This window comes from Lepus europaeus, chromosome 10 (assembly GCF_033115175.1).
Source record: "Lepus europaeus isolate LE1 chromosome 10, mLepTim1.pri, whole genome shotgun sequence".
Lineage (NCBI taxonomy): Eukaryota > Metazoa > Chordata > Mammalia > Lagomorpha > Leporidae > Lepus > Lepus europaeus.
This window is the reverse complement of record NC_084836.1, coordinates 27,261,303-27,287,169: the sequence shown is the minus strand read 5'-3', so window position 1 is coordinate 27,287,169 and position 25,867 is coordinate 27,261,303. Positions and strand designations below refer to the sequence as shown.

The 25,867-nt window shown below is 44.4% G+C and overlaps 1 protein-coding gene across 3 annotated transcripts in view; it reads left to right on the top strand.

Moving 5' to 3' along the window:
- Nucleotides 1-3,612: 3,612 nt before the first annotated feature.
- Nucleotides 3,613-25,867, top strand: part of MRPL42 (mitochondrial ribosomal protein L42) — a 40,621-nt gene continuing 18,366 nt past the window's right edge. For 2 of the 3 annotated variants that reach the window (XM_062203130.1, XM_062203128.1), the window contains exons 1-5: nt 3,613-3,691; nt 8,224-8,388; nt 15,750-15,813; nt 16,845-16,929; nt 24,565-24,728. In XM_062203130.1, coding sequence (XP_062059114.1) covers nt 8,319-8,388; nt 15,750-15,813; nt 16,845-16,929; nt 24,565-24,728 — 383 coding nt within the window. In that variant the 5' untranslated portion in view covers nt 3,613-3,691; nt 8,224-8,318. Of the gene's footprint in view, nt 3,692-5,824; nt 5,847-8,223; nt 8,389-15,749; nt 15,814-16,844; nt 16,930-24,564; nt 24,729-25,867 lie in introns of those variants that run through there. The other variant, XM_062203129.1, reaches the window with a different exon arrangement.

Genomic DNA, 25,867 nt, shown 5'->3' with positions numbered 1-25,867 from the left:
CCTTCAGTCTTCTGATTGATAAATATTCTCAAGTAACTAAATAGTTCTTACAAATTAGAAAAAGATTTAGGGGCCAATGCTGTGGTGTAGCAAGTAAAGTCACTGCCTGCAGTGCCAGCATCCCATATGGGGCCTAGTTCAAGTCCTGGCTGCTCCACTTCCAATCCAGCTGTCTGCTACGGCCTGGGAAAGCAGCAGAAGATAGCCCAAGTCCTTGGGCCTCTGCACCTGTGTGGGAGACCTGGAAGAAACTCCTGGCTCTGGATTGATCCAACTCTGGCTGTTGCAACCATTTGGGGAGTGAATCAGTGAATGGAAGACATCTCTCTCTCTCTCTCTCTCTCTCTCTCTCTCTCTCTCTCTCTTTCTCTCTCTCTCTCTCTGCCTCTGCTTCTCTGTAACTCTGTCTTTCGAATAAATAAATAAATCTTTTTTAAAAAAGAAAAAGTAGATATAAAGATTTATTTATTTATTTGAGAGTCAGAGTCACACAGAGAGAGGAGAGGCAGAGAGAAAGAGAGAGGTCTTCCATCCGTGGGTTCACTTCCCAACTGGTCGCAATGGCCGGAGCTGCGCCCATCCAATGCCAGGAGCTTCTTCCAGGTCTCCTACGTGGGTGCAGGGGCCCAAGGACTTGGGCCGTGTTCTACTGCTATCCCAGGCCATAGCAGAGAGCTGGATTGGAAGTGAAGCAGCCAGGTCTCAAACTGGCACCCATATGGGATGCCGGCGCTTCAGGCCAGGGCATTAACCAGCTGAGCCACAGCGCTGGGTTCCGAAAAAGTAGATTTAGATATGCTGACTATCCTAAAAATATTCTAGTACTATTTCCAATCCTAATACAAATTTTTTAAAAAGAATTTATTTATTTATTTGAAGGGCAGAGTGAAAGAGAGAGGGAGAGAGATCTTCCATCCACTAGTTCACTCTCCCAAAAGATTGCAATAGCTATACCTGGGCCAGGCTGAAACCAGGAACCAGGAACTCCATCCAAGCCTCCCACATAGATGGCAGGGGCCCAACACTTGGAACATCTTTTCCTCTGCTTTCCTAGGTGCATAAGCAGGAAGCAGGTGCAGAAGCAGAATCAGAGCAGCTGGGACTTGAACCAGCGCTCCAAAATGGGATGCCCATGTTGCAAGCGGTAGCTTAACCTCACTGAGCCACAATACCAGCCCCTGATAAAATTCGTTTATATCTTGTAGCATAGAATCACAGGTCTAAATCAGTCACATCATGACAAGTTTAAATTAGAATCATTCTGCTCAAGAAATACAAAGGAACTAGGAACATGTTCAAGACTACCCTAAATGATGCCTTCTGCAAACTGTGGATTAAGGAAATCTCTTCAGGACAAACAACCTGGTTTCTTTAATAATAAATGCAAAGGAAAAAGGAGGGTCATCATTGTAGCACAGTGAATTAAACCACTGTTCACAATGCTGGCATCCCATATTGAAGTGCTATTTTGAGTCCTAGCTGCTCTGCTTCCCATATATGTACCTGCTAACATGCTTGGGAAAACAGTGGAAGATGGCCTAAAGTACTTGTGCCCCTGGCACCTACAGGGGAGACCCAGATGGAGTTGCTGGCTCCTGACTTTCATGGGGCCCACACCAGGCCATTTCAGCCATTTGTGGAGTGAACCAGAAGATAGAAGATCTCTCTCTCTCTCTCACACACACACACACTCTGCCTTTCAAATAAATAAATAAAATTCTTAAAACAATTCTTTTTAAGGTGACTTTTTAAAAAGATTTTTTATTTTATTTTTATTTGACAGGTAGAGTTACAGACAGTGAGAGAGAGAGACAGAGAGAAAGGTCTTCCTTCGGTTGGTTCACTCTCCAAATGGTCACAATGGCCGGAGCTGCACCAATCCAAAGCCAGGAGCTAGGTGCTTCCTCCTGGTCTCCCATGCAGGTGCAGGGGCCCAAGCACTTGCGCCATCCTCCACTGCCTTCCTGGGCCACAGCAGAGAGCTGGACAGGAAGTGGAGCAGCTGGGACTAGAACCATATGGGATGCCGTTGCCGCAGGCAGAGGATTAACCTAGTGCGCCATGGCACCAGCTCCTAAAGAGACTTTTTTAAAAATAAATTTATTTATCAGGCAGAGTTACAGAGAGGGAGAAGCAGAGGCAGAGACAGAGGGAGAGATCTTCCATCTGCTGATTCATTCCCCAAATGGCTGCAACATCCAGGGCTGGAGCAGTCCAAAGCCAGGACTGGGACAGGACGTCTTGAGAAATGGGAGTCTGATTGATGTCAGAGACTTTCTTTCTGGCCTGCTCCAAGACAGAAAAGCAGGAGGAAACTTAGTTTCTTTTCTTTCTTTCTTTTTTTTAAGATTTATTTTATTTATTTGAAAGACAGAGTTACAGAGAGAGGTAGAGACAGAGAGAGAGGTTTTCCATCTGCTGATTCACTCCCCAGATGGCCACAACGGCCAGAGCTGCGACGATCCGAAGCCAGGAGCCAGAAGTTTCTTTCAGGTCTCTTACGTGGGTGCAGGGGCCCAAGGACTTGGGCCATCTTCTACTGCTTTCCCAGGCCGTAGTAGAGAGCTGGATCAGAAGTGGGCGCCCCTATGAGATGTTGGAAATGTAGGCGGTGGCTTTACTCGCTATGCCCACAGCACTGACCCCTCACTTTCAATATTAATCACTTTAGGACTATGGATCCTGCCTCTCTGAGGGATTTATCAGCTCCCTTGAACACATGGTAAATGCAATGGATCCTTTCTCAGAAAAATGGTATAAAAGCACACAATTTTGAAAATCATGGCAGAAGGGAATTCCCAGATTAAACAGCTGCTTTAACAGTAGATCATCTACGATCTTGAACACTTCCTGCACTAATTGTTTCGTTCATTCAATAGATTACTGGAGACCTACAAGGAAGCCGAGCGCAGTTCTAGAGGTTGGGTTTAAACACCACCTAGAACAAGACCGCCTTCAAGGAATTTACATTCCAGCGTGAGACAGGCATTAAACAAGCAAACATAGGATAGAAGGAGACGCAAAGGATAGGATGAGTTACAGTTCAATGATGTGGTCCTCACCGAGGTGATTTTTGTGCGAGATCTGTATACAATGAAGCAAGATGGTTACGAAAAGACATGAGAGAAGATGATTGCCGTCATTGCGAACAGAAAAGTGCAAGGTTGTGTGTGTGTGTTTGTGCGGCAACTTTTTCTCTCTCCTAAGAGAGCAGGCAAGATCTAGTATTCTGCACATTCTCTTCCTCTCATGAAAAACACCATTCTGAGACCCTAGCGCTGGGGGCTGGGCTTGAAGAGCCTCTCCAGGTCCCCGTTTCAAACTTCCAAACCCTAAACCGCCACATTCAGCGCTTCTGTGAAACGCCTCTTTCCCTGGGAAACATTACTTCAACCACCTGGGAGTCACTTAGCATTTCTCTGAATGTTATATACATTTAAAAAACAGATAATACTGTGACTTTTCAGGAATGTGTGCTTGGGGCAGCGGTTTTGTTTTTCCGGGTCATACGGTGACGTCTTGTCCAAGCTAAGGCTACTTAAGAGCGGCAGCCAGCCTGCAGATGCTCCTCCCCCTGCCTTCGGGCCGCTTTCCCGCCGAGACTACATTTCCCAGAGTGCGTCGCTGGCCGGAAGGACGCGCAGGACGGTGTCTCGTAGGACCCGGATTAGGACAAGATGGCGTGCTAGCGGTGAGTAGCTGTCAGTATAGCTGTTCTCTTACAGTGGAGCAGTGAACTGGTTTATGATCAGGGGTCAAGGTCTCCTGCATGTCCTTCCTTGCAGGACAGGCTCTGTCTGTCCTGCGGAAGGGCCGGGGTGTGGCCTCGTGTTTCCCCCTCATCTAGGGCCCGGCTACATCTTGTAGCTGCCGGGACCCCTCCAGGTCAGTCTTCGGAATCTGTTCCTGGGTGCTAATCCCGGTGCTTTTATAGTCAGTTCCTCAGACCTCGGGCCTTCCGGGCCCTCTGCCTTCTCCTTCGAGGTGAATCCCGAGGCAAGGAATTTTCCCGTGGAATTTGTCTTCTTGGAGTGAAGAAGCTTTCCTCTGGGCGCGGGTCGAGGGGACGTGGTATTGGCCAAAACGTTCGTCTCTTGCGCTCCTGGTCATGGGTTTGCGTCTCACTCGTGCCACCTATTAGAGCAGAGGAAGAGTGGCCAAGGAAATCGTTTGACCTCTCCGAGCCTTTGTTCGTAATCTATAAAATGAAGATGCCAATTTCATAGACTAGTGAAAGTCAGAGTACATAATTATATGAAAGGGAGTTGTTAACTGGAAGAAGCGCCCTGTGAACGCAGGGTTGGCGGGGCTAATGCGCTGCCGCTGCAAGGAATCAGGCTGCCCTGTGTAGTCTAAAAGTTAGGAGGACTTGTTTCTTAATTGTTTCATCACTGTGGAGGAAGCGCTCTGATAGCCATGGAGACCAGTTAAAGACAAGGACTCAGCACTTAGGCACAACAGCCCTTGGATATTGTGGTTCTTTCCCCCATTATGCCTTTATGATACTGAGAGTCATTTAGTTAACGATTTGCTCAAAGTTTCCTAGTTTGTGACTGACACCAGAGCCCTTAGAAGCAAGTCATTTACATTTTGTACTTTAATTTGTTAATGAATCAAAGTAGATGCCTCACATGATTCATATGACAGTAAAACTGTGCGGGCTGGGCTGATTTCCTGTACGAGCAGCGCCTCAGCCCCATCAACCCTGCATTCACGATGTGCTTTTTCCAGTTTACAACCCATTTACATCTAATTGTGTACTCTGACTTCTACAAGTCGGTGAAATGGGCATCTCCATTTTATAGATTAGCTTACAGATTTTGCACAAAGGTCCAGAGAGGTCAAACAATGTGCTTTCAGCTTTGGATAGTTAAAAACCTTATACATAAAAGTTCTTGCAAAATGCAATTTTTTTTTTTTTTTGGACAGGCAGAGTGGACAGTGAGAGAGAGAGAGACAGAGAGAAAGGTCTTCCTTTGCCGTTGGTTCACCCTTCAATGGCCAGCACGGCCGGTGCACTGTGCCCAGCGCACCACGCTGATCCGAAGGCTTGTGGCGCCGGCACCCTGAGTTCTAGTCCCAATTGGGGTGCCGGATTCTGTCCCAGTCACTCCTCTTCCTGTCCAGCTCTATGCTGTGGCCTGGGAGTGCAGTGGAGGATGGCCCAAGTCCTTGGGCCCTGAACCCTCATGGGAGACCAGGAGAAGTACCTGGCTCCTGCCTTCGGATCAGCGCGGTGCGCCAGCCGCAGGACACCAGCCGCACATTGAGGGGTGAACCAACGGAAAAAGGAAGACCTTTCTCTCTGTCTCTCTCTCTCACTGTCCACTCTGCCTGTCAAAAAAAAGAAAAGAAAAATACATGGCTTTCCAAACATATTATTCATGAAAATAAACTTGTCATTTGATTCAGTTTTTCCATGAACTTTTTGATGAGCCCTCTTATAAATGGTGAAATTTTATCTGGGACTTTAATGAAGTCTTTAAAAAGTTCATGAAAAATGTGCATCATCATTTAATTGCATTTTCTCACAAGCTTTTTGAAGTCCCTTCCTACATCCTCCTAAATAACTATTTTTTAAAAAGATTTTATTTATTTGAGAGGTAGAATTACGGAGAGAGAATTTTCCATCTGCTGGTTCACTCCCTAAATGGCCACAATGGCCGGTGCTGGGCCTATCTGAAACCATCAGCCAGGAGCTTTGTCTGAGTCTCTGATGTGGGTGCAGGGGCCCAAGGACTTCGGTCATCTTCTACTGCTTTCCCAGGTGCATTAGCAGGGAGCTGGATCAGAAGAGGAGCAACCAAGACTAGAACCTGTGCACATATGGGACGCCAGCGCCACAGGTGGAGACTTAATCTAGTATGCTACAGTGCCAGCCCCCTAAATAAGCATTTAATAGGCTATGGATAGGCCTTTTCTAAGATACTTCATTTAATCAGAAACACAATACTACTATAATTGATGTAATAAGATCTTGTGTATGGCACCTGGGAGGTTGTACATGAGCATTATAAAAGCAGATCCTCTGTGTGTGAGTGACTGTTTCAAAGAGTAATTTCGTGTTCACTGAATATTCATGAAGTGAAAAGAGCTGCATTGGATGGTAAGAAGTTTGCACTTGTGAAAAAGTAGTGGACAAACTTCTGGCAGTTCTCATGATACGTTTTGATACTGTTTTGTTTTTTTTTTCCTGTAGCTAAGCTATGTGGAAATACAGTTGTGTTTTATTTGTTTTAAGATTTATTTATTTGGAAGGCAGAGCTGGGACCAGCGTTGTGACATAGAGTTAAGCTGCTGCCTATGGCACTGGCATACCATAGGGGTGCCAGTTGGAGTCCCAATATGTATACTAACTATAATAAGACTAAATTAGTAGACTGAAAAGAAAAAGACCATAAAAAATACAAGTCCCAATTTTTATTATCCTGTTTAATGCACATAAAATTAATTTTCAATGAATGGAATCAGAACAAGGAATAGAAAAAGATGGGCTGGTGCCACGGCTCAATAGGCTAATCCTCCACCTGTGGCGCCGGCACACCGGGTTCTAGTCCCTGTCAGGGTGCCGGATTCTGTCCCAGTTGCTCCTCTTCTAGTCGAGCTCTCTGCTGTGGCCTGGGAATGCAGTGGAAGATGACCCAAGTGCTTGGGCCCTGCACCCGCATGGGAGACCAGGAGAATCACCTGGCTCCTGGCTTCAGATCAGTGTGGTATGCCAGCCGCAGTGGCTATTGGGAGGTGAACCAATGGCAAAGGAAGACCTTTCTCTCTGTCTCTCTCTCTCACTGTCCACTCTGCCTGTCAAAAAAAAAAAATTAAATAAAAATAAAAAAAATTTAAAAAAAGAATAGAAAAAGATGGTTAAAAAAAAAAATCACTGAAAATGTGAACTTAAGATTAATAGGCTGGCACTGTAGCATAGCGGGTTAAGCTGCCACCTGCAATGCAAGCATCTCAGATCCAGAAGTTTTCCTGGCTCCTGGTTTCAGTCTGGCCAGCCCTAGCTGTTGTGGCCATTTGGGGAATGAATCAGCAGATGGAAGGTCTTTCTCTCTGTCTCTTCCTTTTTCTCTCTCTTTTTAAATCTGCCTTTGAAATAAGTAAATAAATCTTTTTTTTTTTTGCCAGGCAGGGTTAGACAGTAAGAGAGAGACAGAGAGAGAGGTCTTCCTTCCATTGGTTCACTCCCCTAATGGCTGCTACGGCTGGTGCAACGCCAATCCGAAGCCAGGAGCCAGGTACTTCCTCCTGGTCTCCCGTGCGGGTGCAGGGACCCAAGCACTTGGGCCATCCTCTGCTGCCCTCCAGGGCCACAGCAGAGAGCTGGACTGGAAGAGGAGCAACCAGGACTAGTACCCGGCGCCCCAACCGGGACTAGAACCCCGGGGTGCCAGTGCCGCTGGTGGAGGATTAGCCAAGTGAGCCACGGTGCCAGCATAAATAAATCTTTTTTTTTTTTTTTTTTTTTTTTGACAGGCGGAGTGGACAGTGAGAGAGAGAGAGACAGAGAGAAAGGTCTTCCTTTGCCGTTGGTTCACTCTCCAATGGCTGCCGGGCCGGCACACCGCACTGATCCGAAGGCAGGAGCCAGGTGCTTCTCCTGGTCTCCCATGCGAGTGCAGGGCCCAAGCACTTGGGCCATCCTCCACTGCCTTCCCGGGCCACAGCAGAGAGCTGGCCTGGAAGAGAGGCAACCGGGACAGAATCCGGCGCCCTGACCGGGACTAGAACCCGGTGTGCCGGTGCTGCTAGGCGGAGGATTAGCCTGTTGAGCCATGGCACCGGCCATAAATAAATCTTAAAAAAAAAAAAAAAAAAAAGGCAGAGCTTCAGAGTTAGAGGGAGGGACAGAGAGAGAAAGAGAGAGAGATCTTCCCTCTGCTGGTCCATTCCCCAAATGGCCACAGCAGCCAGGACTGGGCCAGGCTGAAGTCAGGAACCAGAAACTCCGCTGTGACTCCCACAGCCTCAGGTACTTGGGCTATCTTCTGCTGCCTTCTGAGATGCACTAGCAGGAAGCTGGATCAACTGCAGTGTTGCAAGCAGCCGCTTAACCTGCTGGGCCACACCATCGGCCCCATGCAGAGTTGCTTAAAAGCTTTGCTTCAAGTGATTTGTAGCTCTAGGTAGTGATTTCTATCTTGTATTGTTTAATACTTGTATGTTGTGTCACTTTAGTGTACCATAGGTAGCGCTGATTTTTCTTTATCTTTTAAACAGGGACAAAACTGATGTGCTTAGAAGCAGATTTTGAAAGCAGTTTTCTTCAAAGAATCTTTTTTCATCGCAGCTGATAAGCAACGTCTTGATACACCATGGCGGCAGCAGTAATGAAATGGGTGATATCAAAGAGAACTATCTTGAAACATTTATCTCCAATCCAAAGTAAATAAGTTTTTTTTTTTAATTATTGCTTAAAAAGTTGTTTTTTAAGATTTATTTATTTGCAAGTCAGAGTAAAGAGAGAGAAGGAGGGACAGAGAGAGAAAGAGGTTTTCTATCCACTAGTTCACTCCCCAGATGGCTGCAGTGGCTGGGACTGGGCCAGGCTGAAGCCAGGAGCCTGGAACTCCATTCTGGTCTCTCACATTAGTGGTAGGGGTCCAGCTACTTAGCTCATGCTGCTGCTTTCCCACACATATTAACAAGGAGCTGGATTGGAAATGGAGCAGCTGGGCAGTGCTCACATGGATGCTCTTGTTGTGTCAGCTTAACCTGCTGTACCACAACTCCAGCCCCTATTTATTTATTTATTTAAATTTATGTATTTACTTTAAAGGCAGTGTTAGAGAGAGAGTGGGAGAGAGAGAAATCTTCCATTCACTGGAAGATCCCCAAATGGCCACAACAACTGTGGGTGCAGCAGGTGAAAGCCGGGAGCCTGGAATTTGGGCTGGGCCTCCTACGTGGGTAGCAGGGCCCCAAGCATTTGGGCTATCTCTGCTCCTTTCCCTGGTGCATTATAGAAAGCTGGATCAGAGGTGGAGCAGCCAGGACTTGAACTGGTGCTCCCATAAAATGCCAGTGTCCCAGTGGATTAATGCACTTCACCATACCACCAGCCCCCATTTGCCAGCAAAGTATAAAGTCATAGTCAATGTTCCAAAGATGACCAGATAATTCAAAGATAATATCTGAGTGTATTCACTTTGTGTCCTTCCCTACACACACAGAAACACAAGAACATAGCCATTTGAAAAAAACAGTAATTTTGGACTGACATTGTGGTACAGTGTGTTAAGCCACAGCCTGCAGCAATGGTATTCCAGGTGGGTGCTGGTTTGAGTCATAGCTGTTCCAGTCCTGATCCAACTGCCTGCTAATGCACCTGGGAAATCCACTGAGAAAGCAATGGAGGATGGCCCAAATGCCTGGGCCCCTGCCATCCATGTGGAAGACCCAGATGAAGCTCCTGGCTGCTGGCTTTAGCCTGGCCCAGCCCCTGCCGTTGTGGTCATTGGGAGAGTGAACCAGCAGATGGATGACCTTTCTCTCTCTCTCCTTTGTCTGCCCCTCTATCCCTGTAACTGTCTTTCAAAATAGATAAATAAATCTTAAAAAAAAAGAGGGAAAGAGTTGAGAGTTGTTTGAAGACTAGGGTTAAAATATAAATTAATACATAATTTGAGAACACTTCAGCAAAGAAAAGATGTTTTACCCACTAAACACCTTTTTTCAATAGAATATTCAGAAGTTTGTTAAATCATACTCTTTTTTTTTTTACAAAAAAAAAAAAGATTTATTTTATTTATTTGAAAGACAGGCCGGCGCCGTGGCTCAACAGGCTAATCCTCCACCTTGCGGCGCCGGCACACCAGGTTCTAGTCCCTGTCAGGGTGCCGGATTCTGTCCCGGTTGCCCCTCTTCCAGGCCAGCTCTCTGCTATGGCCCGGGAAGGCAGTGGAGGATGGCCCAAGTCCTTGGGTCCTGCACCCGCATGGGAGACCAGGAGAAGCACCTGGCTCCTGGCTTTGGATCAGCACGGTATGCTGGCTGCGGCGGCCACTGGAGGGTGAACCAACGGCAAAAAGGAAGACCTTTCTCTCTGTCTCTCTCTCTCTCACTATCCACTCTGCCTAAAAAAAAAAAAAAAAAGAAAGAAAGACAGAGAGATAGTGCCAGAGAGAGAGAGAGAGAGAGATCTTCCATTCCCTTAGTTCACTCCCCAAATGACCACAATGGCCAGAGCTCAGCTGATCCATAGCCAGGAGCTTCTTCCAGGTCTCCCATGCAGGTACAGGGGCCCAGGGACTTGGGCCATCTTCTACTGCTTTCCCAGGCCATAGCACAGAGCTGGATTGGAAAAGGAGCTGCCAGGACTCGAACCAGCGCCTATTTGGGATGCTGGCACTGCAGGCTGGGTCTTTCACCCACTGTGCCACAGCACTGCCCCCTAAATCATACTCTTTAAAAAATAATTTTAAATTTTTTTATTTATTTGATTGAGAGGCAGAGAAAGAGAAAGAGCACTTGCATGGTTCAGTTCCCAAATGCCTCAAACGGTTGGATCTGGGTTACGATGAAGCTGGGAACCAAGAACTCAATCTGGGTCTTTGGTATTGGTGGAACCCAACTGCTTGAGCCATCACCACTGCCTCCCAGGGAGCTGGAGTCAGGAGTTAGGGCTGGATGTTGAACCCAGACACCCTGACATGGAATGCAGGCTTTTTTTTTTTTTTTAAGATCTACTTATTTATTTGAAAGGCAGAGCTACTGAAAGGCAGAAGCACAGAGAGAGAGAGAGAGAGGGGTCTTCCAGCCGCTGGTTCACTCCCAGCTGGGCGCAACGGCCAGAGCTGTGCCGATCCAAAGCCAAGAGCCAGGAGCTTCTTCCAGGTCTCCCACACGGGTTCAGGGGCCCAAGGACTTGGGCCATCTTCTAATGCTTTCCCAGGCCATAGCAGAGAGCAGGATCAGAAGTAGAGCAGCCTGGATTTGAACCAGTGCCCATATGGGATGCCAGCACTGCAGGCGGCAGCTTTACCTGCTATGCCACAGTGGTATCCTCATGATTTTTAAAAAGATTTATTTATTTATTTGGAAAATAGAGTTACAGAGAGCAAGGGAGAGAGAGAGGGGGAGAGAGTGTGATCTTCTATCTACTGTTTTGCTCCAAGATAGCCACAACATCTGGGGCTGGGCCAGGCTGAAGCCAGGAGACAGGCGGTTCTTCCAGGTCTCCCATGTGGGTAGCGGGGGCCCAAGCACTTGGGCCATCTACTGCTTTACCCAGGCAATTAGTAGGGAGCTGGATCAGAAGTGGAGCAGTCTGGACTTGAACTGACACCCATATGACATGCTGACATCACAGCAGCAGCTTTACCCACTATACCACAAAGCTGTTCCCAGGATGGGGGAATCTTAATTGGTGTTTTAAGTGCTAGGCCCAACATCTGTTCTTGCTAAATCCTACTCTTACAGGAAATGTTCCATTCCTGCCCCTTTGCTTACCCCACTGCCCTGTTCATTAGGGCTTTGAGCTTAATATTACATTATATTTTAAGTAAAACCAAGTTAAAATTAATTTAATGCTGATGAGAAGTCAGATCTCAGTAGTTTTTATGTAGTCTATGCCTAAAAACAGCAGTTAATCCTCACACAAGTTAATAATATGAAAACCAGTTAATCTGCCCCTTGAGAATTATTTGTATCTTTTCCCCCACTAGACCTCTCATTAAATTTGTACTATGTGTAATTTATTTTTGTTCCCTCCTGCCTGTCATGTGATGGGTAGTAAATGTTGAACCTGTACGAATGAATTGGAGTTATCTAAGTTACTGTCTACCTAAGAATAAATTTAGATTACTCCAGAGAATTATTCCATTTTCATTCTCCTAAAAGTCAGTTACTGCTTGACTTCTAAGGTCCTAAAGCCCCATGTTCTGTATAGTTCCTCTTATTATTATTGATGGTGAAGCATTATTACTGTATTTATTGATGTTTCATAAGAAAGCGAAGGAGATTAAGATTGGAGGCAAAGCACAACCATGATTAGGAAGAAAATTCAGTGAGCAAAGATAGAGAGACTTCCCTGTATTCTAGAAGGAATATTTAAAACTGTCCCCAAAATATAGTCAAGATAGGAATGTAGAACATTGTACAGTTTTTAAAAACATTAAACCACTTAGTCTTCACAACAGCTTTGAATTTGGCAGCTTGTAGTGTTGCCTTCTTTATGAAAGTAAAGAAACTTGAGTGCACCGGCTCCTATGAAGTTGCCCAAGGCCACATATTTGGTAAATGACAGCTGTGAATAAACCTCCCACCTGCCTCCCTCCCTCCCTCCCTCCTTCCCTTCCTTCCTTGACAGAGTTGCAGAGAGAGGTAGAGACGAGAGAAGTCTTTCATCCACTGGTTCACCCTGCAAATGGCCACAACAGCTGGAGCTGAGCCAATCTGAAGCCAGGAGCTTCTTCCAGGTCTCCCATGTGGGTTCAAAGACCCAAGGATTTGGGCCATTCTCCACTGCTTTCCCAGGTCATAGCAGAGAGCTGGATTGAAGTGGAGCAGCCGGGACCAGAACCAACACCCATATGGGATGCCAGTGCTCCAGGCCAGGGCTTTAACTCACTGCACCACAGCACTGGCCACCCCCACCTTTCTTAATCCAGTACATGTTCTGTTCTATAGTCTTTAATATAATATAGTAACTTAAAATATTCAGCATTTCAGCTTTTGCTGAAACACAGATAATACACACACACACACACACATATAAAAATAGCCTATAAATAACTGAGGGCTTGACTATCATTGAAACTCTAGCACATTGAATTGGTGTAAGTTGATTGATAACTTTGGTTTTGGTCCTGATTATATATTTAGAGCCTCTAATACATCCCAAATCTAAAATGTTTTATTTTGGTAAAACGTCAGATAATGAGTTCTTCAAGTATTAATATTTTTAGATTTATTTATTTATTTGAAAGGCAGAGTTACAGAGAGGCAGAAGGAGAGCGAGAGTGGGGGTTCTGCTGGTTCACTCCCTAAATGGCCTCAATGGCCAGAGCTGGGCCAGCCCAAAGTCAGGAACCTGGAACTTCTTTTGGATCTCCTATGCAGGTGTAGGGGCCCAAGCACTTGGGCCATCTTTTACTGCTTTCCTAGGCCATAGCAGAGAGCTGGATTGGAAGTGGAACACCGGGACTCAAACCAGTGCCCATGTGGGATGCTGGCACTGCAGGCAACAGCTTTACCCACTGTGCCACAGCGGCAGCCCTTCAAGTTTTAATTTTGCAAAAATTAATTATAGGCAGTTTAACAATCTGTTTTTATGATTAGGCAATGTAGGAGGCACAGTCATTAACAAGGTATAGTTACTGGTCTAAAGGAACTTACTTAGACTTGTAGGTGAAACAGACATCTACGGAAACAAAAGAACCTGGAATATGAAGTAGAATGTGATAAATGTGTCATAAGGGCACAAATGACCATGTAAAACACAGAGTAAAAATTTTTTTTTTTCTTTTAACAGGTTTTTTTTTTTTTTTTTTTTTTTTTGGACAGGCAGAGTGGACAGTGAGAGAGAGAGAGAGAGAGAGAAAGGTCTTCCTTTGCCGTTGGTTCACCCTCCAATGGCCGCCGCGGCCGGCGTGCTGCTGCCGGCGCACTGTGCTGATCCGAAGGCAGGAGCCAGGTGCTTCTCCTGGTCTCCCATGGGGTGCAGGGCCCAAGGATTTAGGCCATCCTCCACTGCACTCCCTGGCCACAGCAGAGAGCTGGCCTGGAAGAGGGGCAGCCGGGACAGAATCCAGTGCCCCGACCAGGACTAGAACCTGGTGTGCCGGTGCCACAAGGCGGAGGATTAGCCTATTGAGCCGCGGCACCGGCAGAGTAAAAATTTTATTGAGTTTCTTGTTGAACTAAATACTGAAGTATTCAGTTTTCTTTCTTGCCTGTTTAAGAGCACTTAATTCTGTCCTGCCTCTGCTACCCATTCCTTTCAGTTAACATATTTATCACCTGCTAGTTTATATTTAGAGAACAGAAACTTCTGTTAATATTAATCTAATCAATGGAACTTATTTTACTATTAATCTAATTCATGTATAATTAGGAAGATCCCCAGAAATGTCAAGCAACAAAATAAAATATGTAAAAATGATTTTTTACTTTAATCTAAATGCTTTGTCTTATTGAGCAGTCCTCTGTATTGGCACAGATAATTGAGAATTAGTAAATCTTTTGAGAGGTAAGGGTAAACTTTGAGCTTTTTGTATTATCTTACAGCAGTAGAATTTTGCGGCTAACGTTTTCCTGAACAGTCTTTTGCAAGAAAATAGTGACTTTTTTTATGCTTTGGGTTAAGAATCTGTATTTGGGCCTGTAAGTATATGCAGTTTTGGGGGAGAAAGGAAGTATATTCAAGGATGGAAGCATGGACCCACATAAATAACTGCAGAAAAGCAAAGGACAATAAAGAAGGGATAGAATGTCATGACACTGACTGTGGTCAGGTCACACGGTTCTTTCTCCTGTGATGGAGGTTGCGGGAGAGAGGGTAAAAAAGGTTTCATGGAAGAGTAGCATTTCATTTGACTTTGAAAGATGAGTGGTGTTTGAACACAGTGGGAGACATGGTAAAGGCGAGGAGATGGGAAAGACAGGATATGTTATAGTGGTATGTAGCAGGAGCAAGAGGCTCTATTGAGAGAGGCTGATCCTTGGATTTAGTCCAGGTATATTCATAATTTTCTTTTAACTGTACTGAGTTGCTTTTACTTTTTTTAATACTCTTTCTCTGAACATAGGCGAACCTTTCACAAACTTTTCAGAAAGTAATTATGGCTCTTGAATTTGCAGGTGTTCTGAAGAAGGAAAATATGGTCTGAAATGTGAGCATGATGATTAGGAAAAGTTCATCTTGAATAAATTTCTTGGTATTTCATCACCTAACACCCCCCTTTTATAGACTATGTACCTTGGAATATGCAAATACTTCATGTTCTTTCTTGGAAGGACTGAAATACTCAAATACTTAGTTTCCTTTCTAACTTGTGGTCCTTGGACCTGTTATTCCCTCTGCAAGCAATGTTGTCCTCACTCCTTATCAACTCCTACTTGTCTCCCCATTTGCCAAGTGCTTTAGGCATCACTTCCTCTGGAAGGATTTTCTCAAACCTATACCCTTGTATTTGGTGGCCTATTCATCTCCCCTTTTCTCTCTTCCAGTGGCTATGCAAGCCAAGAACACCTATCCTCTATACTGGAATTGTTCCTTTTTTAAAAATTCATTTTTATTTGAAAGACAAAAAGAGAGATGTAGCACAGGCACAGACAGATTGTCCATTCACTGGTTCACTCCCTAAATACCTGCAACGGCCAGGGCTGGGTCAGGCTGAAACCAGGATCCTGGAATTCAATCCAGATCTCCCATGGAAGACAGGGACCCAAGTACTTGAGCTACCACCTGCTGCCTCCCAGGCTGTGCTTAGTGTGAAGCTGGAGTTGCAAGCAGAACTGGGACTTGAAGCCAGGCATTCTGATGTCAGATGTAGATGTTTGAAGTGAATCTTGACTGCTGTGCCAAACACTGCTCCTCGAGTTGTTTCTTCTGTGCCTCTCTCCTATGTAGGCTGTACTTTTTTGAGGGCAGGGACAGAGACTTACTGGTCCCTAGACCCCATACAGGCCTGTTTCACAGTAAACAGGTAGTGTTAGATGAATGAGTGAAAACACCTTTACATTTATGTGAGAACATGTGCTCAAATTAACTCAGTGTATTTCACTGTTTGGGGTTTTTGCAGATGGAGCTTTATATTGTGTTTGCCATAAATCTACATATTCTCCTCTTCCAGATGACTATAATTGGTATGTATTAAGATTCAATTGAACAAATGACATCTTAGCTGTATTTGAAGTGATTTAATTTTATTTTCTTCCTGCTTTTCTGATTATTCTTTCTGTAATTTTGCTTTGAAAAATTATTTCAATGATCTTATTTATCCAGCATTTGGGCTTACAAATATTTTAAGTAAAAAATCATTATCATTGTGTTTCAGTGAATACTTAGTTTGTTGTAAGACAGACATGCTGTTAGAAATGCTGTCTTTTCTTCCTGAAGAATGTGTTAGCTTTTTGAAAATGTTAATAAGTTTTTATGGTTTTCTCTTTGAGTTCGTGTCTATTAGCTTAAATAGTTATTTATTTTATCTTTTGTTTGATGTTGAATAATCCTAAATTACAAATATTTAATTCAACCATCATTTATTTACTGTTTATTCAATTCTAGTCATTATGCTAAGAACCAGGAATAATTACATAAAACATTGTCTTTTTTTCTCTACTGAAGACTCTGATTTATAGAAATTTCAGGATATTTTCTTAGATTGCCTGGTTTTTATTAAAAATTATAGGAAAAATATATTCTTTTTTGACTCCAACTTTATTGTACATTTAGTGGGTAGTGAGATAAAAAGATAGTGATGAAATTGACTAGGTAACAGTTTCTGAATCTGAAAAGGTTGAATTCTGTGTTTTATATTATCTAAAACTCCATCTTTTACCAAAAATCATTGGAGAGGTTAAATGACCAGTGAAGGCATGTTATGGTATTCAGTCTTAAAATCATGGTGCAACAATCTAATGCCTTATCCTGTGTTAGCCTGAATATACTTTAGAGTTAATTACTAGGAGTTCGACTATACAGTATACTTCGTTGAGGTAGTTATGCTGAGATATTCTGAAGGCTGGTCTTGAGTTGCCTCCTAAGTTATGGGCACCAGATTTGCCAATCTAGTCACGTAGCACTGTTCTTCAGCAATTTGTGATTAATTAACTACAGCTCAACAAATAATCATTCTGCCTTGAATACACTATAATTTTAACACATTCTTTTTTAGCAAAGTGGAGCTTGCTTTGACATCGGATGGCAGGACAATAGTATGCTATCACCCTTCTGTGGACATTCCATACGAACATACAAAAGTATGTATAAAAAAAAATCTCTTACAGTTTTAATTTGCCTTAGAAATATTCATTCTAAATGTTTATACTGAATGTTCATCCATAGAGAAAAATTGTCTGAATTTTAAGGTTTTTTATTTTAAAGATTTATTTATTTATTAGAAAGATAGAGTGAGAGCAATAGAGAAAGAGAGAACTTCCACCTGCTGTTTGATTCCCCAAATGGCTGCAATAGCCAGGTCTGAACCAGGCCAAAGCCAGGAGCCAGGAACTTCATTCTGGTCTCCCACATGGGTGGCAGGGGCCCAAGTACTTGGGCCGTCATCTGCTGCCTTCCCAGGTGCATCAGCAGGAAGCTGCATCAGAAGGAGAGCAGCCAGAACTTTAACGGGCACTCCAATATGGGATGTTAGCATTGAAAGTGGCAGCTTAACCTGTTGTACCACAGTGCTGGCCCCTGTTTTTATATATATATTTAAAGATTTATTTATTTATTTACTTTGAAAGTCAGAGTTACACAGAGAGAGAAGGAGAGGCAGAGAGAGAGAGAGAGAGAGAGAGGTCTTCCATCCATTGGTTCACTCCCCAGTTGGCCACAACTACTGGAGCTTCGCGGATCTGAAGCCAGGAGCCAGGAGCTTCATCAGGGTCTCCCACGCGGGTGCAGGGGCCCAAGGACTTGGGCCATCTTCTATTGCTTTTCCAGGCCATAGCAGAGAGCTGGATCAGAAGTGGAGCAGCGGGGTCTCGAACCGGCACCCATATGGGATGCCAGCACTGCAGGCAGCGGCTTTACCTGCTACACCATAACGCCGGCTCCTAAAGTACTAATATTCTAAAAATGTTATTCTAGATTTTGGAATTTCTAGTTGAGGAAAATAAGGTTATTATACTGGGGATGAAAAAATAATGATATGGGAAAAGAAGGTAAGGATATAAAAATACTTCTTTTTAGTAGTATGTATAGTGGAAAATTTTAAAACTCAAATTTTGAGAATTCTTAGGAAAAATAAGAGAAATGAAGGATGACATTTCTGAATTTTGGCATTCAGTATTTTTTTTTAAATTTTTGCTTAATTTTTCTTGGATGTTTGCCCAAAGAGATCAAACACTACATAAAAATCCATTCTGAGTCTGCCAGAGGCTCTTGGTATAGACTTTGAAAAATCTGTTAATCCTATTGTCTTTTTTTTTTTTTTTTTAAGATTTACTTATTTATTTGAAAGTCAGAGTTACACACAGAGAGAAGGAGAGGCAGAGAGAAAGAGAGAGGTCTTCCATCCACTGGTTCTCTCCCCAGTTGGCTGCAATAAGCAGAGCTGCGCCGATATAGAGCCAGGAGCCAGGAGCTTCCTCCGGGTCTCCCATGGCGGGGTACAGGAGCCCAAGGACTTGGACTATCTTGTACTACTTTCCCAGGCCATGGCAGAGAGCTGGATTGGAAGTGGAGCAGCCAGGACTCGAACTGGCATCCATATGGGATGCCGGCACTGCAGGTGGCGGCCTTACCCACTATGCCACAGTACCGGCCCCAATCCCAGTGTCTTTTTATCTATGTATCTGGAAAAAAAGTTATTTAATCATGCAAAGCAAAGAGAATTTGTGATATAATAGAACTAAACCTGGTCAGGAATAGGAAGAGAGGTAATGAACAATAATTAACAGTTGAAAATAACTTTCTGGGCGCCAGTGCCATGGTACACTAGGTTAATCCTCCGCCTGCGGTGCCGGCATCCCATATGGGCACCAGGTTCTAGTTCCGGTTGCTCCTCTTCCAGTCCAGTTCTTGCTGTGGCCCAGGAGGACAGTGGAGGATGGCCCAAGTGGCCTGTATAGGAGACCAGGAGGAGGCACTTGGCTCCTGGCTTTGAATTGGCATAGCTCTGGCCGTTGTGACCATTTTGGGGGTGAACCATTAGATAGAAGACCTTTCTTTCTGTCTCTTTCTCTCTCACTGTCTGTAACTCTACCTGTCAAATAAATAAAAATAAAAAATATTTAAAAAATAAAATAATTTTCTGATAATTTTATTTATTTATTTTTAAAGATTTATTTATTTATTTGAAAGGCAGAGTTACAAAGAGGCAGAGACAGAGGTCGTCCAAGCCTGGTTCACTCCCCAGATGGCCACGATGGCTGGAGCTGAGCCAATCCGAAGCCAGGAGCCAGGAACTTCTCCCGAGTTTCCCATGCCGGTGCAGGGGCTCAAGGACTTGGGCCATCTTCTACTGCTTTCCCAGGCTATAGGAGAGAGCTGCATTGGAAGTGGAGCAGCCGGCTCTCGAACCAGCACCCATATGTGATGCAGGCACTGCAGGTAGCAGCTTTACCCGCTACACCACAGTGCTGGCCCCATTTGATAATATTGAAAACATTTCATCTTGGGCCACTGCTATGGTATAGTGGATTAAGTTGCTATCTGCAGCACCAGCATCTCATATGGGTGCCAGTTCAAGTCTTGGCTGCTCCACTTCTCACCCAACTCCCTGATAATTTGCCTGGAAAGCTATGGAAGGTGGCCCAAGTCTTTGGGCCTCTGCATCCACGTTGGGGACCCGGATGAAGCTCCTGGCTTCTGGTTTAGGCCTGACCCAGCCCTGACCATTGCAGCCATTTGGGAAGTGAACCAGTGGATGGAAAATCTCTGTTCCTCATTCTCTCTGTAACTCTGACTTTCAGATAAATAAATAAATCTTAAAAAAAAAAAAAAACTGTGAAATATTTTCAAGAAGTTTCTCTTTAGTAACATGTATAATCTGAAAGAGAGAAAAGTGTTGTTTTATAGGGTCTGTCAACCTAAATAGTAACACAGAGAGAGAGACCTCAAAGATAAAAGCTTATCTGAGAATAACAGAGCAGTGCAGTGAGAATGCTTGTGCTATAGTAAACTATAAGTGTATTCAGGGAGGCTGAGGCAAGGAGGAGCGTTTTCGTTGTTGTTGTTTTCTTAAAGGTCGAATTAGAGAGAGGGAGAGACACAGGGATCTTCCATTCCCTGGTTCATTCCCCGAAAGGCTGTAATGGCCAGGGCTGACCCAGGCTGAAGCCAGGAGCCTGGAACTCCATCCAGGTCTCCCACATGGGTACAGGGGTCCAAGAACTCAAGCCATCTAGTGTTGCTTTCCTAGGTGCATTAACCAGCTGCTTGGTTGGAGGTAGGATAGCTGTGCTCATATTGGATGCCAGCATCACAAGTGGTGACTTAACCTGCTATGCCACAATGCCAGTCCCAAAGGGAAGCTTTTAAAGGCAAAATGAGGAAGAAAGTTATGTACATTGTTTTGAAACAATAATCCTTGGCTACAAAGATCAACAATATGAGTGGCATTGGTCTAAGGTTGAATGGGCAGTTGTTGTGCAAATGCCTTTGTGTTGTGTGTAATTCTTTGTGTAAGGGTGCAGTGGCCTTGGGCAAGATTGTGCTTCTAGCATAGTCTCTTGTGATGGTTGTTGCTATAGGCATGTGTGTGTGAGACTCCCTCCTTTCTTTCTTTCTTTTTTAAAGATTTATTTTATTTATTTGAAAGTCAGAGTTACACAGAGAGAGGAGAGGCAGAGAGGGAGGGAGGGAGGGAGAGAGAGAGAGAGAGAGAGAGAGAGAGGTCCTCTGTCCGATGGTTCACTCCCCAATTGGCCGGAGCTGTGCCGATCCGAAGCCAGGAGCTAGAAGCTTCTTCTGGGTCTTTCACGTGGGTGCAGGGGCCCAAGGACTTGGGCCCTCTTCTACTGCTTTCCCAGGCCATAGCAGAGAGCTGGATTGAAATGGAGCAGCCGGGTCTCGAACTGGTGCCCATATGGGATACTGGCGCTTCAGGCCAGGGTGTTAAACTGCTGTGCCACAGCGCCAGCCCCCAAGACTCCCTCCTTTCATAACCTCCCTTTTTATTCATTTGTTAGGGTTTGACAGGTGAGTCCATTTTGATTCTGACAGCTTTCACAGCTCTAATTCTGTTTTTCAGTCCCTCTCATGATATATAACAATTTATAAAGACACATTAATATGTTACTTTATATAAAGAGATGATCTTTTAAAATCATTTAAATGTCTAAGAAGTATTTTCTCTTTAAAATGCATTTATATAATTTTTTTCTTATTTGAGGCCTTAAAAGAAATGATAATTGTTACCTACCATTTATTAAATTTTTAGAGTACTAGGCACAGCTAAATATACTCTATACTATTTCAGTTCATCCTCAGCAAACCTTTCTGAGATTTTACTCTGATTTTTCAGAAAGGACATCTAAGGGTTAAATAACATGCACAAGGTCACAGAGGTAGTAAATGACAGAATAAGAGGCCAGAGCTCAAGCTTTTACCCTCTTCGTTATATTTCTCTCTTATCCTCTCTTATACTAGGAGGGAATAATGTACTACACCACTAATAAGGAAGGGGTTCCTTAATTTTTTTTTAAATTTTTTTATTTTTGACAGGCAGAGTGGATAGTGAGAGAGAGAGACAGAGAGAAAGGTCTTCCTTTTTGCTGTTGGTTCACCCTCCAATGGCCACTGCGGACGGCGCATCTTGCTGATCCAAAGCCAGGAGCCAGGTGCTTCTCCTGGTCTCCCATGCGGGTGCAGGGCCCAAGCACTTGGGCCATCCTCCACTGCCCTCCGGGGCCATAGCAGAGAGCTGGCCTGGAAAAGGGGCAACCGGGATAGAATCCGGTGCCCCGACCGGGACTAGAACCCGGTGTGCCGGCGCCACAAGGCGGAGGATTAGCCAGTTAAGCCACGGCGCTGGCCTAGGGTTCCTTAATTAATTAAACTTAGAAAGCCTTTCATAATCTGTTTGTTTGAAATCCATCTCTTTTTTTTTTTTTTTTTAATTTATTTGGAAGTCACAGTTACAAAGAGAGAGGAGAGGCAGAGAGAGAGAGAGATCTTCCATCCACTGGTTCACTCCCCAATTGTCTGCAATGGCCAGAGCTATGCCTATCTGAAACCAGGAGCCAGGAGCTTCTTCCGGGTCTCCCATGAGGGTGCAGGGGCCCAAGGACTTGGCCATCTTCTGCTGCTTTCCCAGGCCATAGCAGAGAGCTGGATCATAAATGGAGCAGCTGGGACTCAAACCGGCACCCATATGGGATGCCGATGCTGCAGGCAGCGGCCTTACCTGCTATGCCACAACACTGGCCCCAAGATCCATCTTTTTTTTTTTTTTTTTTTTTGACAGGCAGAGTGGACAGTGAGCAAGAGAGACAGAGAGAAAGGTCTTCCTTTTGCCGTTGGTTCACCCTCCAATGGCCGCCGCAGGCGGCGCGCTGTGGGCGGCATACCGCACTGCCAAGATCCATCTTTTAAAATTACCCTTTTACTTAGTGTTCTTACCTATGTTTCTTTACTTACTCATACTATGTGTTGTCCCTTGGAGACTACATTGTACACTCTGTTACAAGTCTGACTCAACTCCCTTTTCTTATTTTTTTTTTTTTTTTTGACAGGTAGAGTTATAGACAGTGAGAGAGAGAGACAGAGAGAAAGGTCTTCCTTCCATTGATCCACTCCCCAAATGGCCACTATGGCCACCACTGCGCCAATCCGAAGCCAGGAGCCAGGTGCTTCCTCCTGATCTCCCATGTGCGTGCAAGGGCCCAAGCATTTGGGCCATCCTCCACTGCCCTCCCGGGCCACAGCAGAGAGCTGGCCTGGAAGAGGGGTAACCGGGACAGAATCCGGCGCCCATATGGGATGCCGGCGCTACAGGTGGAGGATTAACCAAGTGAGCCATGGCGCCATCCCCGACTCCCTTTTCTTTTCTCTGCTTACTGATGTCTTTGTTGCTTTGCATTTCCATACTGCATGTTCAGATGTGCCACCTCCATGTACTTACAAAGGCAGAGGCCATTTTGTTTCCTGCACATTAACTAAATAAACAGATATGTTGTAACACTTAATATCATGGTAGGAATGTAATAGTTGGCACTTATAGTGTATGACTATAAAGAGGGTGTTTGCATGTTTCTTACCTGATTGTAAATGCAGATTTCCTTTATATTGTAATAGCAAACAACTGTAAAATAGAGTTCTTGACCTTCTAAGGCAGTGATTCTTACTGATGGCAATATGTAGTTTGACTTGTATGTTGGAGAGATGAGATTTTTAGTAATTAATGTTTTGGGGAGAGAAACTACTCAAGTTACCATAAAACATTATGTGATGACATTTCTTCACTTCAAATGAAAACGGTGAAAATTTTCCTACTTCTACTGGATATAAGAAGTATCATTTCTAGGGCCGGCGCCGTGGCTTAACAGGCTAATCCTCCGCCTTGCGGCGCCGGCACACCGGGTTCTAGTCCCAGTTGGGGCGCCGGATTCTATCCTGGTTGCCCCTCTTCCAGGCCAGCTCTCTGCTATGGCCCGGGAAGGCAGTGGAGGATGGCCCAAGTGCTTGGGCCCTGCACCCGCATGGGAGACCAGGAGAAGCACCTGGCTCCTGGCTTCGGATCAGCGTGATGCGCTGGCCGCAGTGGCCATTGGAGGGTGAACCAACGGCAAAGGAAGACCTTTCTCTCTGTCTCTCTCTCTCTCTCACTATCCACTCTGCCTGTCAAAAAAAAAAAAAAAAAAGTATCATTTCTAATGAAAGGTTTTTCATTGTATCCTATATTAATGATATACATATATATGGTAGACTGTAAACTTTTAGATTAAAATTATAATAGGCATAATTTATAATTCTGGGAAATGAAAATTTAAATTAATAAATACTTGGGGGCCAGTGTTGTGGCATAGTAGGTTAAACCACCATCTGTGATGCTGGCATCCCATATGGGTGCCAGTTTGTGTCTTGGCTGCTCCACTTTGGATCCAGCTCTCTGCCAGTGCACTTGGGAAAGCAGTGGAAGATGACACAAATGCTTGGGTCATTGCCACCTATATGGGAGATGCAGATGGAGCTTTTGGCTTCAACGTGTTCCAGCGCTCGCCATTGCAGCCATTTGAAGAGTGAACTTGCGGATGGAAGATCTCTTTCTCTGTCTTTCCCTCTCTCTCTGTAACTCTGCCTTTCAAATAAGTAAATGTGTGTTCTTTAAAAATAAGTACTTTATCATTAGAGAAGAAAGTAACTTTAAATAATAATTTCATTATTGGAAAAGAAACCCAAAAATTGGTATATGAAGAAAACTATTTCTGACTCCTTTTATTTTTATTTTATTTATTTTTAAAAAATCATTTTAGTTATTTGAAGGCAGAGTTACAGAGAGAGAAAGGGAGAGACAGAGAAGGGGATCTTCGATTCCCTGGCTTACCTCCCAAATGGCTGCAATGGCCGGGGTTGAGCCAGGCTGAAGCCAAGGAGCCTGGAACTCCATGCAGGTCTCCCATATGGGTGACAGGGGCTCAAGTACTTGAGCCATCTTCCAATGCCTTCCCATGCTGAGTCAGAAGTTGAGCAGCCGGGACTCGAACCAGTGCTCATATTGGGATGCTGGTATCACAGGCAGTGGCTTAATCCTATGCACTACAATCCTAGCCCCTATTTCTGATTCTTCATTGAACAATGTAATCAAATGAAACTGTTTTGATTACTTATTTACCCTCCCTGAGATACTCTAGTGAATAACTGAGTATAACTTTTACTAGAAACTCAGTTAAATGCTCACCTTGCATGTTCCTACATTTTGATTCTGTTTGCTACTGATTATTTTATAGCCTATCCCTCGACCAGATCCTGTGCTTAATAATGAAGAAACACATGATCAAGTGCTGAAAACCAGATTGGAAGAAAAAAGTGAACACCTTGAGCAAGGACCCATGATAGAACAACTTAGCAAAATGTTCTTTACTACTAAGCACCGTTGGTATCCTCGTGGACAGTAAGTTCCATTTTCTTCAACTCCACCTAGACACATTAAAGGAACACATAACTTTTCTTGCATTAATGACTTCTGAAATGTTATTTTCTGTGGGAAAATTAATCCCAAATACAATTACCTGCTATATTTTAGTTTTAAATCTACATATAAGTGTACACTGAACATCATTTTTCCTTTATTTTATTTGAAAGGTTTATTTGAAAGGCAGAACAACTGAGGTAGAGGTTGAGGGGGGCAGAAGTGGAGCGAGAGAGGAGAGAGATTTTGTTTTTAGAAATTTATTTGTTTATTTGAAAGGTGGAGTTACAAAGGCAGATGCAAAGAGAGAGAGAGAGAGAGAGAGAGAGAGAGAGAGAGAGGTCTTCCATTTGCTGGTTCACTCCCCAAATGACTGCAATGGCTGAAGCCAGGAGCCTGGAACTTCTTCCGGGTCTCCCACGCAGGTGCAGGGGCTCAAGGACTTGAGCCTTCTTCTTCTTCTTCTTTTTTTTAAATAATTATTTTATTTATTTGAAAGAGTTACAGAGAGAGAGAGAGCCAGAGAGAGAGAGGTCTTGCATCTGCTGGTTTACTCCCCAAATGACTGCAACAGCCAGAGTTGAGCTGATCCAAAGCCAGGAGTCAGGCGCTTCTTCCAGATCTCCCATGCAGGTGCAGGGACCCAAGGAGTTAGGCCATCTTCTGCTGCTTGCCAGGCCATAGCAGAGAGCTGGATCAGAAGAGTAGTAGCTAGGACTCGAACCAGCACCCATATGGGATGCCAGAACTGCAGGCTGGGACTTTAACATTCTGCGCCACAGTGCTGGCCCCAGGCCATCTTCTACTGCTTTCCTAGGCCTTAGCAGAGAGCTGGGTCAGAAGTGGAGCAGCCAGGACTTGAACTATTGCCCATATGGGATGCTAGCACTGCAGGTGGCAGCTTTACCCGCTATGCCACAGCAGTGGCCCTGAGGTATTTTTCACTTTTGGTTCACTCACCAGATTCCTGCAATAGCTGGGGCTGGGCCAGGCCAAATCCAGGAGCCAAGAACACCATCCAGGTCTCCCATGTGGATGGTAGGAACCCAAGTACTTGGACCATCAACTGCTGCCTCCAGGGGTATGCATTAGCAAGAACCTGGATTCAAAGCAAAGGAGCT